This window comes from Epinephelus moara, chromosome 2 (assembly GCF_006386435.1).
Source record: "Epinephelus moara isolate mb chromosome 2, YSFRI_EMoa_1.0, whole genome shotgun sequence".
Lineage (NCBI taxonomy): Eukaryota > Metazoa > Chordata > Actinopteri > Perciformes > Serranidae > Epinephelus > Epinephelus moara.
In genome coordinates, this window is record NC_065507.1 from 35,758,516 (window position 1) to 35,773,126 (window position 14,611).

At 40.5% G+C, this 14,611-nt stretch overlaps 1 protein-coding gene across 6 annotated transcripts in view; it reads left to right on the forward strand.

The window, feature by feature from the left end:
* Positions 1 to 13,708, forward strand: part of hif1al (hypoxia inducible factor 1 subunit alpha, like) — a 27,596-nt gene extending 13,888 nt beyond the window's left edge. For 3 of the 6 annotated variants that reach the window (XM_050060930.1, XM_050060939.1, XM_050060971.1), the window contains exons 4-15: positions 1,346 to 1,430; positions 3,099 to 3,214; positions 4,153 to 4,337; positions 4,560 to 4,666; positions 5,589 to 5,736; positions 5,883 to 6,163; positions 7,463 to 7,623; positions 7,748 to 7,843; positions 8,252 to 8,430; positions 9,166 to 9,277; positions 9,921 to 10,044; positions 11,698 to 13,708. In XM_050060930.1, the coding sequence (XP_049916887.1) occupies positions 1,346 to 1,430; positions 3,099 to 3,214; positions 4,153 to 4,337; positions 4,560 to 4,666; positions 5,589 to 5,736; positions 5,883 to 6,163; positions 7,463 to 7,623; positions 7,748 to 7,843; positions 8,252 to 8,430; positions 9,166 to 9,277; positions 9,921 to 10,044; positions 11,698 to 11,765 (1,662 nt within the window). In that variant the 3' untranslated portion in view covers positions 11,766 to 13,708. The remainder of the gene's footprint in view (positions 1 to 1,345; positions 1,431 to 3,098; positions 3,215 to 4,152; positions 4,338 to 4,559; positions 4,667 to 5,588; positions 5,737 to 5,882; positions 6,164 to 7,462; positions 7,624 to 7,747; positions 7,844 to 8,251; positions 8,431 to 9,165; positions 9,278 to 9,920; positions 10,045 to 11,697) is intronic. The other 3 variants (XM_050060952.1, XM_050060962.1, XM_050060979.1) reach the window with 2 other exon arrangements.
* The last annotated feature ends 903 nt before the right edge of the window (positions 13,709 to 14,611 follow it).

Here is a 14,611-nt window from a genome sequence, read left to right on the forward strand (position 1 = left end):
TGTCAATGGAGTTTGGCTTTGAAGGGAGCAGAGATAAGTTTCACTTTTATTTCAGTCCCCAGTTGCAAAGGACTGTCTGTGAAGTACTGAGCATATGACTATAAATGACACTCGGCTTATACTGCAGAGTTGTTGAAGAGTTTGGAAACAGATGTTTTTATATAGTTTTGCTGTTGTTATTTAACACTGACCTCTATGACATCAAATCCACAAGAATTTTTCAGTTGGGTTTTTTTTTTTTTTTTTTTTGTGTTTTGGATTCTGTGTTCACTGGGGAGGCAATGTGGAGAAATTGTCGTTTGGGGAGTGAAGTATTCCCTTAATTTGAGTTGGAGTTTTTACTGTCAGCCTCTGGGACAGTGCCTGACTTATTTTGAGTAACCTGAGCAGAGAGAGAGACCATCCATGAGATCTATTCTTAGTTCTGTAAGAGATCAGGTTTATCACTGAAACACAACTAGGTTATGAGTGCATACAGAAATACAAAGTGAAATGTGCTTTCCAGCTGTGTAATGTAGAGCTTCGATGATTTAATCTTACAGTGATCCAATTTGCTGTCCGTTCCCTCAGCAAAGATTCAACACCTCCTGCCAATAATTTAATTAGATTTAGTCTGTTTTGGTTCATTAAAAGCACAACAATAAATTGTTAAGAAAATTAAGTGATTCAGTAAAGACAAATAACTATCGATAAATCTTAAACCAAAGCACCAGTCATACCAAATACACAAAATACGTAGTAATATTGTGAATAGTATTACAGTTCAAAGAAACACGTAAATGTAATACCCAGTTGTCTTTATGCCTCTGCGCTGGTGATGGCTGTGGCCGGGGGCATTTTGTTTTTGGGTTGTCCTGAGGGAATTTCTTCAACTTTTACACTAATGTTCACTTGGACTCAATGATGAACTGAATAGATTTTGGTGGTCAGAGGTCAAGGTCACAAACAAACAAAACATGTTTTTGGCCATAACTCAAGAATTTATATTCTAATTATGACAAAATTTCACACAAATGTCTAACAGAATAAAACAATGAAATTATATGTTTTATCCTAAAGGTCAAAGATCAACTTCACTATGACATCATAATGTTCTGCAGACACTTTTCTGGCCATTATTCAAAGTCACAACCCAGAAACATTTGGTCAGATACCGAATTGATGACTCTAATTTTGAGTGTCCACCTTGAAACTATAATTGCAGCTACACTGGTGCATGAAGACATACAACTGTGAGGCAGTAGTTCTTCTTTTAACTTTCAAGATGGATGCAGCTGACTTTCCATCCTCAGACTGATGCCGATGATCACTCTTTGTGACTGTTGTTGTTTATTGTTGTTTACAGCTGGAGCTGCTGGGTCAGAGTATTTACGACTTTGTTCATCCCTGTGATCAGGAGGAGCTCAGAGACCTGATGGCTCCACGTCCAGGTCAGACAGAAGGCTTATTAATACAATAACAATCCTCAAAAACACAAAGTGTTTAAGATTTCCTCTCCTAACCACAGGAGTAACACACATAAAGCCTGTACTAATGGTAATGTTAAAGGTATACTATGCAGGAATTGTCGCTCACTGTTAGTAAACACAACAGTAAAACTTGGCCCCTCCCTCCTACAATGCTGGAGGTTGGAGGGATGTCAGTGCCAAGAATACTTTTGGTTACACATGTCGGTGTCCTCGTCCTGACCCAACATCATCACTATAAGCATTGTTAAGTATGTTATGACTGTTAGCTCTGTCACTCAGCACCATTAGTAGTGTCAGTACAGCTAGTGGTGCTGACTTGGTTAACAATGCTAAGAGGGTTTTGTGGCCGCTAACTCACTGGGGCTAGCTGGAGAGACCAGGGGTTGGCTACCATGTTTCCACCATGTAATCGCAGAATGAGCAGGGCTGCTAGATAGCACCCAACTGACCCAGGTGGTGTGCGGTGCAGAGCAGTGATGGCTAACGTTAGACAACCATTGGAGACCACAAGGTGGAGAGTGGGCACTTTTTTTAAAAAAACATGTTGGCACAGCTAGCCGGCTGTCTGTCAGCAAAACCAACAGAAAAATAAAAGCAAGACATTTACAACACAAAACAGTCAAAATTTAATCACCTCTTAATGGATAGCCTTTGAAATGCCGAAGCTCACTGAGTCAATGGAGCAGCAGAGTAAAAGGACAGGCCCCTTGTATTTAACGTAATTTGTATTTCTTTTGTTCTTAAAAACTAACTGTTTGGTTAAAGATTAATAGATGTCAGGCCATCAAAAGCATAATTCACTAAAACTAACGTCTCTTGTAGGAATTCTACATTTATGGTAATGGTAACGCTGATACTTTAGCAACCTTACTAAGCTAACCGCCGACACCTGTCTAACAGCTGCTCTTCATCCCCATCCTCTCCTTTAGTGTGAAAGTGAAAGCCAGCTCCAGCTTCACTCTTATTCTTTAACATATTTTGTCCACTTGGTGTTGCACCTCATTATTTGCATTTCAAAGGCATGTTGCTACTACATAGGCGCTCCCTTTTAATAAAGTCCCAACCTCACCCGTGCGCTGTGCCCCTAAACGTCCCAAGCATAGCAAGAAGAAAATTCAGGCAGAGAGCAGTGTCTCTGCAGATTAATACAACGCTACACAGTTCAAACAGGACATTAGTGATGACAGAGAGGGATTATATCTGTATGAGTCTGTATGTTGTTGGGTTTTTTTTTTTTTGTTTTGTGTTTTTTAAGGAAAATCCTGCATAGTCTATCTTTAAATAAAAAACATCCTCCTTCTCTGGATACTAGATCATAGTTTGGTTGTGGAGAAGGTTAGATGCCTTTCATTTTCTCTCCTCCAGTATTTGATGATCTGTGTTATTTTTGTGCTGACATCTGAAATTATGCTGGGTAGGTGCTTAGCCAAGGTATCATCTGTTCGTCTTGGCAATAGCAAGTCATTTAAATACAGACAAGAGGGGGGTTGTATGCCCAGAAGACTTCTGCAATTAGTTGCTGCGCTTCCAATCATTTTATAAAAACATTTCTGAGTTTCTATAAATGATTAATATCTTGAGTAAATGAACTGTGAACTACCTGTGTTTACTTTGTCATGTTGCTTTCAGGTTTGAGTAAGAAACCACTGGCACAGCAGCAGAATGAGAGGAACTTCTTCCTGCGCATGAAGAGTACCCTGACCAGCAGAGGGCGCACCGTCAACATCAAGTCTGCTGCCTGGAAGGCTAGTGTCACCAAAGACTGTATATAGACACACACACACTTATCTCAGTGCTGAAGTCAAGCATGGATAGCTCTGTCCAGCCAAGAATGGCTGCCACCCACCCACCCTTATCTCTAATACCAACATGGGCAATTTTGAATAAGCTCTTGACCAATATCTTTAACAACCATCACCATATCCAGTATATGTATTGCATACATCTACTTAATATGATTGATGAAAACACAAGAGGTGAGGTCCGTTTTTCAGAACACAGAGTGAAATGTCTTTCAATTAAGTCTGTGACCATTATATTCCTAATTTTACCTTAAAACAAAACCAGGAGAGAGAAAAAAATCCCTCCAATGAACGATTAGAGAGAAGTACAATGGATGCCTGAGGTTGTGTAGTTTTGTATAATAACTGTATCTTCACTCTAGCTTTAAACCTAAACAGTGGGCTGAGGGGCTGCCAACTACTGTGGCTGACGCAAAAACATGAATGGCCTGAACTAGAGCCAGTGGTTGGTTTGTCCATTTTGTGCTACTGTAAAAATATGGCTCTGCAACATGGCGATCTCCATGGACCTGCTCCCTATGCGGATATAAATAGCTCATTCTAAGGCAATGAAAACACGATTCCTATTTTCATGTGTTACTATACACTGAAGAACATTATATTATATTTCATTTTTTGCCAATATATTCCCCTTAATCATATGCACTGGACCTTTAAAAGATAGTTTGATCAGATATTTTCTGAGTATTGTACCATTTAGATTAAGTTCTTGTGCAGCTGTTTGTGTAAAGATGACATTTAGCAGCTATTTGATTTGTTTGACTCATAACAATATTTGTTCTCAGTAGATTGATACTAATTGGTATGTTAAACTTGACCTGAAACAATACTCTGCCCAACTCCACCATCTTGAATTAATTTTTCCCTCTCCATTTCCACAGGTTCTTCACTGTACAGGGTACATCCATCAGTTCGATGGCAGCTCCAGGTTGTCCCCTGCTGGCCGAGTGATGACCCTGCTGTGTGAACCCATCCCCCACCCATCCAGTGTGGAATTCCCTCTGGGCACCTGCACCTTCCTCACCCGCCACAGCATGGACCTTCGTTTCACACACTGCGAGGGCAGGTAGGATGACCACTAAGTCTTTCAATTTTTCCAGGGTAGTAACTGACCCGGACCTTTGACCTCCCTGTGGATGGGAGGGAAGAGACAAGAGAGGTCCTTTTGTTTGGATGAATGTCCCATCACACAAAGACAAAAAAGGGAGAGAGGAATAGAAATCCCTGAACCTCTTTGTTTGTGATTTTAATTCTTCTGTTTGTTTTTCTTCCATCTCTCTGTTTCCAGGGTGACAGAGTTGGTGGGATACAAACCTGAAGATCTGATTGGTCGCTCAGCCTACGAGTTTCATCATGCACTCGACTCTGATCACGTCAACAAGAGCCTGCACACATGTGAGTTTCTGTGTACCATACAGATCAATTAAAGACAACGCTAACACTGATTATAAACAAAACTACATTGCTTCACTCATTTCACCTGTACTTAGATACACCTGTCCATAAAAAACTACCTGAAAACAGTATTAGTGGTATTTAATGTGTAATTTTCAATGTGTGTTTTCAATTCCTAAGCTTCAAGGATTAGAATTTTTAAGCCCACACAGGAATACATATCATCTTTATTTGAACTTAAAACATGAGAGTTGCACAAATATGTTGCAAGTCTGTAAACAAACAGAGAATGACTCAGCTCACAGAGGAGCAGGAGCATTTTGTCAGTGGATTGGTGCAAGGATGATGGTTTTTTTTATAGGCCAAAATGAAAGGTGGCATCGCCTCGGTTCCCTCGACAGAAAGCGCTGTGACAAATAAAAGTTAATGATACTTAGATGTTTTGTTCAGCAAGATAATCTAAACAAGTGAACATCCCTTTCTTGAATTTTGTGTAAAGTAGTGTAAATGCAATCACCAAATTGAAAAGCTAACATTAGACTAAAAACAAACTACACCGTGCTCACATGATTTAACATCCCCAACACAACATGTTTGGTGTGATTATGTTCTGTAGTCTCATTAACCACTTGTTAGCAGCAGTCTTTTTAAGACATGTAAAGGTTTCAAAATTTACAAATGGGGTATGAAATGATGTATGCCACAGAACAAAACATAAACACACATTATTTCAGGCATCCAACCACCAACACATTGACTTTGAGACGAGGGAACTGGGACTGCAAAAATGCTAACTGCTAACACACTTATTAGGTTTTAGGACTCATTCTTGCACCACTGTATGCTACAGTTTTTCAATCCTGCATGTATGAACCTTGTGGACAACCCATCTCTTTTCTGTGTATGTCCCTGTCTGGTGTAGTGTTGTCCAAAGGTCAGGTGAGCACCAGACACTACCGTTTCCTGGCAAACAGTGGTGGCTTTGTCTGGGCAGAGACTCAGGCGACCGTACTCTACAGCAGCAAGATGTCAAAGCCTGAGGCCGTCGTCTGCCTGAACTTCATACTCAGGTACTTAAAAAAGCAGGGAGCTCATGTCTCATAGAGCTATGACAGAGCTGGTATTTTTAGAGCTGCTACAGTACACATGGCAAAGGATGTTGTGTGTAATGTTGTGTAATGCAAACTACAAACTCCTACATCTTCCTGTTCTGCAGTGCCGTGGAGCAGCCAGATGTTGTTTTCTCCATGGAGCAGATCCGTCATGGCCAGCCGGCTGAAGCTGAACCCCTCTCACCAGCGCTGGCACCAGAAGACTGCGGGACTTCTGACATCTCTGACCCTGACAGTGAAAATCTCATCAGCTCCAGCAAGACTCAGCGTGCAGGTTCAGATCCCAGTAACAGTGCAGAGCTCTTCTTCAAATTGAAAGAGCAGCCGGAGGAGCTTCTCCAGTTGGCTCCCGCAGCCGGAGATGTCATTGTCCCGCTGTCAGGAGGTGAGACACACCAAAGACATTCACATTTACTTAAACACCAGTGACAAAGGTTTCTTAAAATGATTACAAAATCATTAGCATGTTGTCTGCACCAGAGTTTTTTCTTCTTCTGTTTAAAGTTAAAACAAGGCTGCTGACCCTGTAGTATCTAAGCAGCAGCTATAATAAGAGCTGTTTAAATTTGCTAAATACAAAGGAAAGGAGCTTCAGTGCTTCTTTTATTATCTCCTGTAGCATAGGATACACTGGACCATCCTTTACGAAATAAAAGGAGATAATGCTGCTTATTCCGCTGTTGAATTATATTATAGTTTTAATGTCCTTAATATTTCATGTTTATATAGAGCCCTTCAGCAAAAATGTTCTACACGCTTGTACTTGTGAAAGCAGGGTGCAAACATCTTTTATCTGGAATCTGCAAGATCATAAAATCAGCATCAATTACACAGAAGTCTCACTTTCAAGAAAAAGGGATACTTTTTAGCCAGGTGATTTTTAATTCAACAATTTTGAAACTTGATATGTCCAGCAGTAGATTTGTAGGTCTACCACGTTTTGCCTGTCTTGCATAAATTTAAATAATTTTAGATTTCAAATTTAATCATTTAGATAAATTATTTTCAGTGTGTGTGAGTGTGAACAACCATTCTCAGTGTGACAACATTTCGTTTCACTCTTGTGACTGTTAGCTTCAGTTACTTTTTTATTTCAAATGCTATTTTAGTGGAGGCTTTACTATCGTCACAATTTATTGTTTCTTATCTGTGAAATACAAGTAAATACAAGCTTCGTTTCCCCTGAGGGAAATTGTTTCAGCTTACAGAAACAGACAGGAGGTCTGTGTCACTGCGACGCTGACCGTGAGGGTGGGCGAGTTCAACTTTCTGTGTCAACAACAGGGGTGTTTTTAAAACACCCCCATTTTCACAGGTAACTTAGCCTGTCCCACTGCCACAGGAAATAATGGATTAATCCTGTACAGCTGTTGATGTAGCACTTTTCTCCTCATGAAAGTAACACAGCGATTATTCGACCAATGAGACTTTGGTCGGACGAGAGCGTAGCGACCAAATAATCGACCAGGAGACTACAGCCCTAATATGTACACAGTTACACTTAATCCTTGAATCTTTAGTTTAACGGGACAGTTTGGATCTTTTGAAGTGAAGTTTTTTCAATGCAGTTTGGTGGCTGTTACAAGAGCATAAATAGGAAACTGGAGCTGTTTCCTGTCAGAAAGGGCTGTCTGACAGTCTGTTCATAGTTTTTTGTGCTCTTTGTGTTTTCTGTCCTTGTCAGAAAATTTCGAGCTGTCGTTCACCAGTCCAGTCAGTCCAAAGTCAGTGCCAGACAACCCTCAGGACCTGTGCACCCCACAGCTGCGAAAGCTCCTCTCACCCATCTTCAGCCCAATCACTCCACCGTCATCATCACAAGAATCCTCTCCCAATCCTAAGCAGGTAAATATGAGCCTTAAATCTTTTTAAAAAATGGAAAATGGAAGTATTTATGTCGCTTTCTGATTTAACTCTTTACTCTCCCCCTTTGTTTCTTCTGTGTCTCATGTCTGTCTCCTTCCCTCAGAGCCCCTGTGAGGACGAGGTACTGGACAACGGCGAGGTGGACAGTTTCTTTGCTGTTTGGCGAGAGGACCTTCAGAAGACAGGACAAACACTGGAGGTAAGAGCAGGAAATGTCTACAGTCCTCTCTTAGAAAACCATGGTTTTGTCTCTTCTTTCTTCCATGTCTAGAGTCATATTTTTAGCATTTATTTTTTAGAAAAGGTAATCTTAAAAAAGGTGAAAATCTTAAAAATTGTTTAAAGTGATATCTCCTTTTTTGAAAATCTGAGTATTTGGTGCAAATTGGTCAAAAACAAAGAGTGTTTAACATCTGATGTATTATTCCAAAGTGGAGACAATGTAAGATCTTGATTAAAATGACCTGAGATCAACAGTCTGTAAGAAAGTGTTCCGATTTCAAGATTGGGTCTTGATATCAAAAAGGAAAACTCAAATATCTCCATTGTAACATTTATGGTGCAACATAAATGATGTGTTATCCTCTCTCTGATTTTAATTTTCTAGTCTGTCTTTCCTAAGGACATGGAGGAAATGGATCTGGAAATGTTGGCTCCTTATATCTCTATGGACGATGACTTCCAGCTAACCGTCCTCAGCAGTTTGCCAGAGGAGGCTGACAAACCTCTGCCCTCTTGGCCTGAACCCTCATCTGTATCACGTGCAATTACAGTGAGCAGGAAACGGTATGATGGCCCAGCATACTTTGGTGTTGCACAGTGTGCCAATATAAGAAAAGTATTGCCATACTGTGTGCTGTTAAAAATGGCACCATAACCTGTTTTATTAGTGTCAGTACTTTAAGAGTGACAGTGTTTTAATAGGAGCTGTGCTTCCTGTGAGTTGTGTGGATATGCGGCAGCAACCTGCCATGACAGTAGCTCACTGTGTGTGCAGCACTTTGCTTCCAGCCCCTGCAGAAATAGTGGAAGAGGCACTATTTGTACAGCTTGTCAACAAAGCAGATGCACAAAATATATATGTAAAACACGGCATTATTGTGTTTATGTAGCTTTATGTGCTGCTACTGTTAGTCAGGTTAAACCCGGCACTGCCGCTGTCTATCAGCCAGCTGTGACACCTGGCACTGGAGGGTTTGTACAGGCCGAATTTGAGCTGCTACAGCCTCTGACCAAAGGTCTGTCTCCCTAGCTACTGTCAGCTCTCCTCCCGGCAGTAGTCCACAGCAGCAGGGAGCGAGGTGGACAGACGGTGTGGTAGCTAATGTTAGCTAGCTAATTCTTGTCTCATTTGTGGTCAGAGAGAGAGAGAGCGGGGCAAGGAGGGGCTGAGCGAGTGCAGTGTTCAACTCTACAGAGAAATAAATGTATGGGAAACACTGGGTTACTGTATGAAGCACATGCATATGCCCATGGTGCCTATGTTTCACATGTTTTACAGTCTCTCTGTCTCGCTCTAAGGTGCCATAACCAAGATAATGAGATGCTGTCCCAGCTGATGATTCAGGAGAAGAGACAGAAACATGATCCTTCCTCATTCGAAGAGGAACTTCTTCTAAGCCACAGACTACTGGTGAGTGGAAAGTGGGAAAGAACCTTTTTTAAGAAGCTTACAAAGTGCTTTAGAGAATGATAGAAAAGGAACCCCAAGAACATTCACTATATTTAATAATGATTCAACTTTTCCCTAGAACAAGCTTAAGAAAAGGATCTGCAGGAGGATAATTTGACGTGATAGAAGACATTTATAAGTCAGGGTTTTTTTTGCCAAGTTGGGAAGAGAACAGTCGTGACAATTAATCCCTTTTAGTTTGCTTTGATTCAGATCAGTTTGCACTGAAATCCCACAAATTAAAGGCTGATCATCACTCTGAATATTTCCTTTTTTATAAATAACAGAAAGCTGGAAGCACAGGATGTATAATCTGTGGGTATTATTGAAATAATGAGCATATTCACTTGAAGCCCTGATCACTGTGAATCAGCTTAAAATCAGTGATTCACTTACATTTCCATGGTTTGAAATAATTAGATTTCTGATTTATATGTCTCATTATAATTACCTCCAATATAGAGCTTAAAATTCATGTAATGCTGCCATCCTGATTAATGAAGATTTTTGAAGATGATTGACAGTTTGATTAAACTAAGCTTTGACCTGTTGTTCAGGCTTCTGTGGCTCCTTTTGACCATTTGTTATACTCTTCAATCTTCAGGGTTGTCTGGAGGTAACCGACCGATCAGATTTGTTCCTGGAGCCGGTACCTGGAAAGCAGACAAAGCTTCTCACAGACAGAGACCCTGTTCTGCAAGGCATACAGGGACTTGGCGACAGTGCAGGTAACACACACACAAACACACACAGTTACAGAGAAATATTTGGTTGAAAAGTTTGGACACTCTTCAGTCATAGTTGCAGTTCAAATCAAAACCATTAAAAGAGAAGTGAGTCCTGAGTTACGGTGGCCCTGACAGTTCAACACACTTCAAATTAATAAGAAAACATCCTCACAACTGCAAATTGTGAAAATAACTATATACAGAAGTGTGCTGCAATGTGCTGTCGACACATTGATTTCAGGGGACACTATTTTGGTACTTGTCATTTTGCTAAAATATGCTTCCTTGCCTCCTCTCTCCTCCTGTGACACACAATCATTCCATTAAAGGGGAACTAAACCCCCCTCTCTGGGCATTACTCCGCCCACAGCCAGGCGAGACAGGCGAGCGGCTGAGGAAGGGGGCGGAGTTAAGATTGTCCCTCGCTGCGGGGAGAGAGGTCCCTCTCCTCCGCTCCACACTTCGACTTATTTTCATTGTGCCGATGGTGGCTTGGAAAACCGCCCCTAACTGTGTCACATGGGCAGAAGGGAAGGCGGCCAGTTCTATTTCTTCCTCTCTGGGAGCCTGGGCTCAGAGCAGCAGCCCACTGCATCCATCCACCCCTCCCTCCCTCGCGGCCCGGCCGCACATACACCCCCCCGAGGCTCGGCTCTCTCTGCGGACAGAATGGTTTTATAGTAAGGGGAGGAGTAAAGGGAGGAGGGCAGGCTTTAGTGTGGACGGTTAGTGACGTCATTCGCCTCGAAAAAGAATCATTCGCCTCCAATGTAATGTAATGTAAATTCAAGTGTAGTAACCAGATTTCAAGCTGTAGAGGGCACTCCATACCACATTTTTAAAATAAAATGTAGATTTTCAACAGTTTGCACTAAACTGTCAAGATTTTGAGCAGGATCAGTCAGTAACACTACTATACAACCAGAAACAATGATTATCAGCTGAAAAAAATGGTTTTAGGGTTTAGTTACTCTTTAAATGCACCTGGAGGAGACCAGGAGAGAGTAGGCTTCTAGAGGAGCAAGGAAAAAACTGTGTATCCTAAACTGAAGTCTTTTTTTAGTGTCAAGTCTGACTACAAAGTTCCCCCAGGGTCACAGCGAGATTTTTACTTTGTAGTGTCATGTATAAGGATCTACAGATTAGGGCTGTGCTAGACTCAGAATTATGCCGGTTGAATCAGATTTGGCTGTTCAATACAAATATTCAACTATTGCTCCTTTTTTCTATTAAGAGCTTAAACAGGGTTCAGCGGGACAGTCAATGAGACAATGACATTCACGTTATATATAGTAACAAGCTAACTACGCTAACGTCAGGACGGAAATGTGCAACATTTCTTGCCAACACTAGATATCAAACAAAAGCTAGAGACTGTACGGTGCTAAGTTGCTGTGAGCTGTAAATTCACCATTCAACTTGATTACATATTATACTGTGACTTTTTATGAATTTTAATGACATTCTATATTGTGAAATTTTAATGAATTTTGATGTCATACTATACAACCAATTTTAAAGGCTTTTACTGACATTTTTCCGACAGTTTTTATGGCATACTGTATAATAAAAAAATTGAACCTCTGTAAGTTAAAAAGGAGGCTGCATCACAAGTCTGTCTCATCTAACAGTGTCTGTCTGTCTCTCTTTCAGCTGTGATGAGGAACATTTTCACACCTCTTCCACCTGACCTGTCACCACCTCTCTCCCCCATCACCTGAAGGAGCTCCTTTTCAGCTCCACTTCTGTGCTCAAAGCAAGAAAATTAACGCTGCATCTCTCTGCAGCAACCTGGGAGCACGCATATAAACACACCGTGTGACCTGCTGTGAGGTCCAACATGACCTTGTTGCATGTAGTTGAACCAGGAACAATCTATGTTGAATGACATGTTGTGAAGCAGATAGAGATGCTGTTCGCTCTCCTTAACCTATCGCTGCGCAGTTGCATGTTTTCCTTCTGCATTAACCACTATTTTCACTGATATAATGTGAGGAAACTGTCATTGTCGTCAGTGTGTTTCATGGAAGCAGGAGATGGTGATATAAAAAAGAATCCTACACGGATTAAACACTGAGACAAATCTTTGAATGTATTTCTCTGAGCAGCTAAAGTAAATTTGTCGCAGCTTTTAACTTCATCAATTTTAATTTGTTTGTGCGTCCATCATCAGTCAAACATGATGTTCTGCTTTGAGCCAACAGCCATCAAATATTAACAGTTTTATTCTTTTCTTCAGTGTATTAATCTGTTTTCTGTCAAATTATACAAACAAACTTGTCATTATCAGTGGCATACTTTTTCAGTGGCATATTTTTAAATCTTTTTATACACTCTGAACTGTTATTACTGTGTTATGTAATACAACAATCATATCCAAATGACTCTGTTTGTTTAAATCTTCCCATGGTGCCAGATGCTTACCTTCCTCTACCTTTAGTAAAGGTTTCAGACACATCATTGTGAGTGTTAGTGGCAGTTCCAAGCATCAATGTGGACTAAAACAAACCACATATAAATAAAATGCAGTCAGATCATAATTTAATACATGCAGTGGGTTAACTTGCAGTACATGCATCAGCATGTTTATGTACTCACTAGAAGTATTTCAATCAGGAGAGACTTGTACTGAGAGAAAAGAACATGTGTTGACATCTGCACACAAGTATGAGACCTGTGAAAAGTCTTTGGTGATTAGACCCCATTGTGATGTCATCTATTCCAGTGGGGTGGTAAAGAGTCTAGACGCTGGTGGTGGTGATGAGATGAGATGAGATGAAGAGGGAGCTGAGGATCTGGATGTGAAGAGGAGCAGGCTTTTGATGTACTCATCTTGGGCTCTGGATAACTAGGAAAAGGAACACACACAGTCAGCTGATTGGTGGAAGCTATGGGAGCGGGATAGAGAATTGTGAATGGATGTAGCATAAAGAAAGTCTTCCTGATTGAACTTACGCTAAGCTTCATAATAAAAACACTAGTATGGCTGTTTTAGTCAAATATGAGTTTGAATTTTATAACTTGTAATAAATTGTGCCTTAACCTATACAGCGAGGGTAGACTTGTATTTTTCAGATGTAGTGTTTGATGAAATATTGTGATGGTGCTGGGGCTGTACTCTAGTCAGAATTATGCCAGCCAAATCAGATTTGGCAGTTCAATATAAATATAAGACTAGTTGTTTCTTTTTTTTTCTTATATAGAGTTTAAGAGTTTGAACAGGGCTCAGCGGGATGTTTAGTGTGACAGTGATATTCATTAGTGAACAAGCCACTGTTGTATTAAGTTGCTGTGAGCTGTAAATTCAACACTTCTATGCAGAGGATGGAAGATATGACGTTATCTCAGAGCTTCACTGCGAAAAAGAGTTGAAAGAATCTCGGTCAACTGAGGGGTCTCCAACTGATTTTTCGAATCTCTGTCTTTCAGGGAGCAGCCCGAGATGGTGCTACACTTTTTATTTTGCCTCAGACTACAGTTGTTTTCTACATATAAACCCACAAAATGCTCACTCTGTTTGAGAAGTGCAAACTGTCTGCTCTAATTCAATGTTCAAGTTCTTTGTGGCTCTTATCATCCAGTGAAAGACAAATACACTTTCTTCTTACCATGTTATCCTATAACCATGCTTAAACTAAATAAAGCTGATGAAGTCAAAGCAGAAGCTTCTGTGTGTATAGATGAAATATTTACCTTGTCCTGGGCTGAGCGGCTCCATCGGTCAGTGACTGTTCATCTTCCCAGGAACGGGAGCTTTTCTTCACATCAGTGCAGCTCTGAAACAGGAAAATACACAACTGCTTTTTTTTTGTGAAGTTTGCCAAAACACAGAAACAGTACTGTGTGTCAGACTGTTGACTACAGCGCACAAGCTTCTAAACAATGCACAAAAGTAAGGACATATATGTGTTTGGTAGATTATTTCTTTGATGTAACAATGGTTCTTGGCAATACATCTAATACCGTTGGAAAGCCTGTTTATTTCCGTTTTACAGTTTTTCTCGATTACATTCTCAAAGCTTTAAGTGCATTTGTCAAAATAGTCCAATGGTTCAGCACAACACTATGGCTCACCTGCAAAAGGTCATATCTCTCCCAAAACAGTTAACTCATGCTTCAAACTAAGTCTCTTTCTCATATAAATAGTCAAGGCCCCCAAACACAAGTTTCATTCTCAATTGCTTTGGCTCATTTCTTGAAACAGAAATGACATTCTCCAAGCTCTACATGCATTTGCCAAAATAGCCTGGATGGTTCAGCACAACACCATGGCTCACCTGCAAAAGGTCATATCTCTCCCAAAACAGTTAACTCATGTGTCAAAACTAAGCCATTTTCTCATATAAATAGTCAATGGCCCCAAAATGCAATGTCTCTTTGGCACTGTGTAAGCACTGTTGGTCAGAATGTTTAGATGTTTTGTCACTATGGCAGTGGACCATGGAAATATCACTTATGTCACATTTCAATCTTGGTCCAGACCATTCACTGACAATGAATGGTTACTGTAATTGATGCCTTTTGTCTAGCTACCAGAAATCAAACTGTATCAAACTGAAAAAAATGA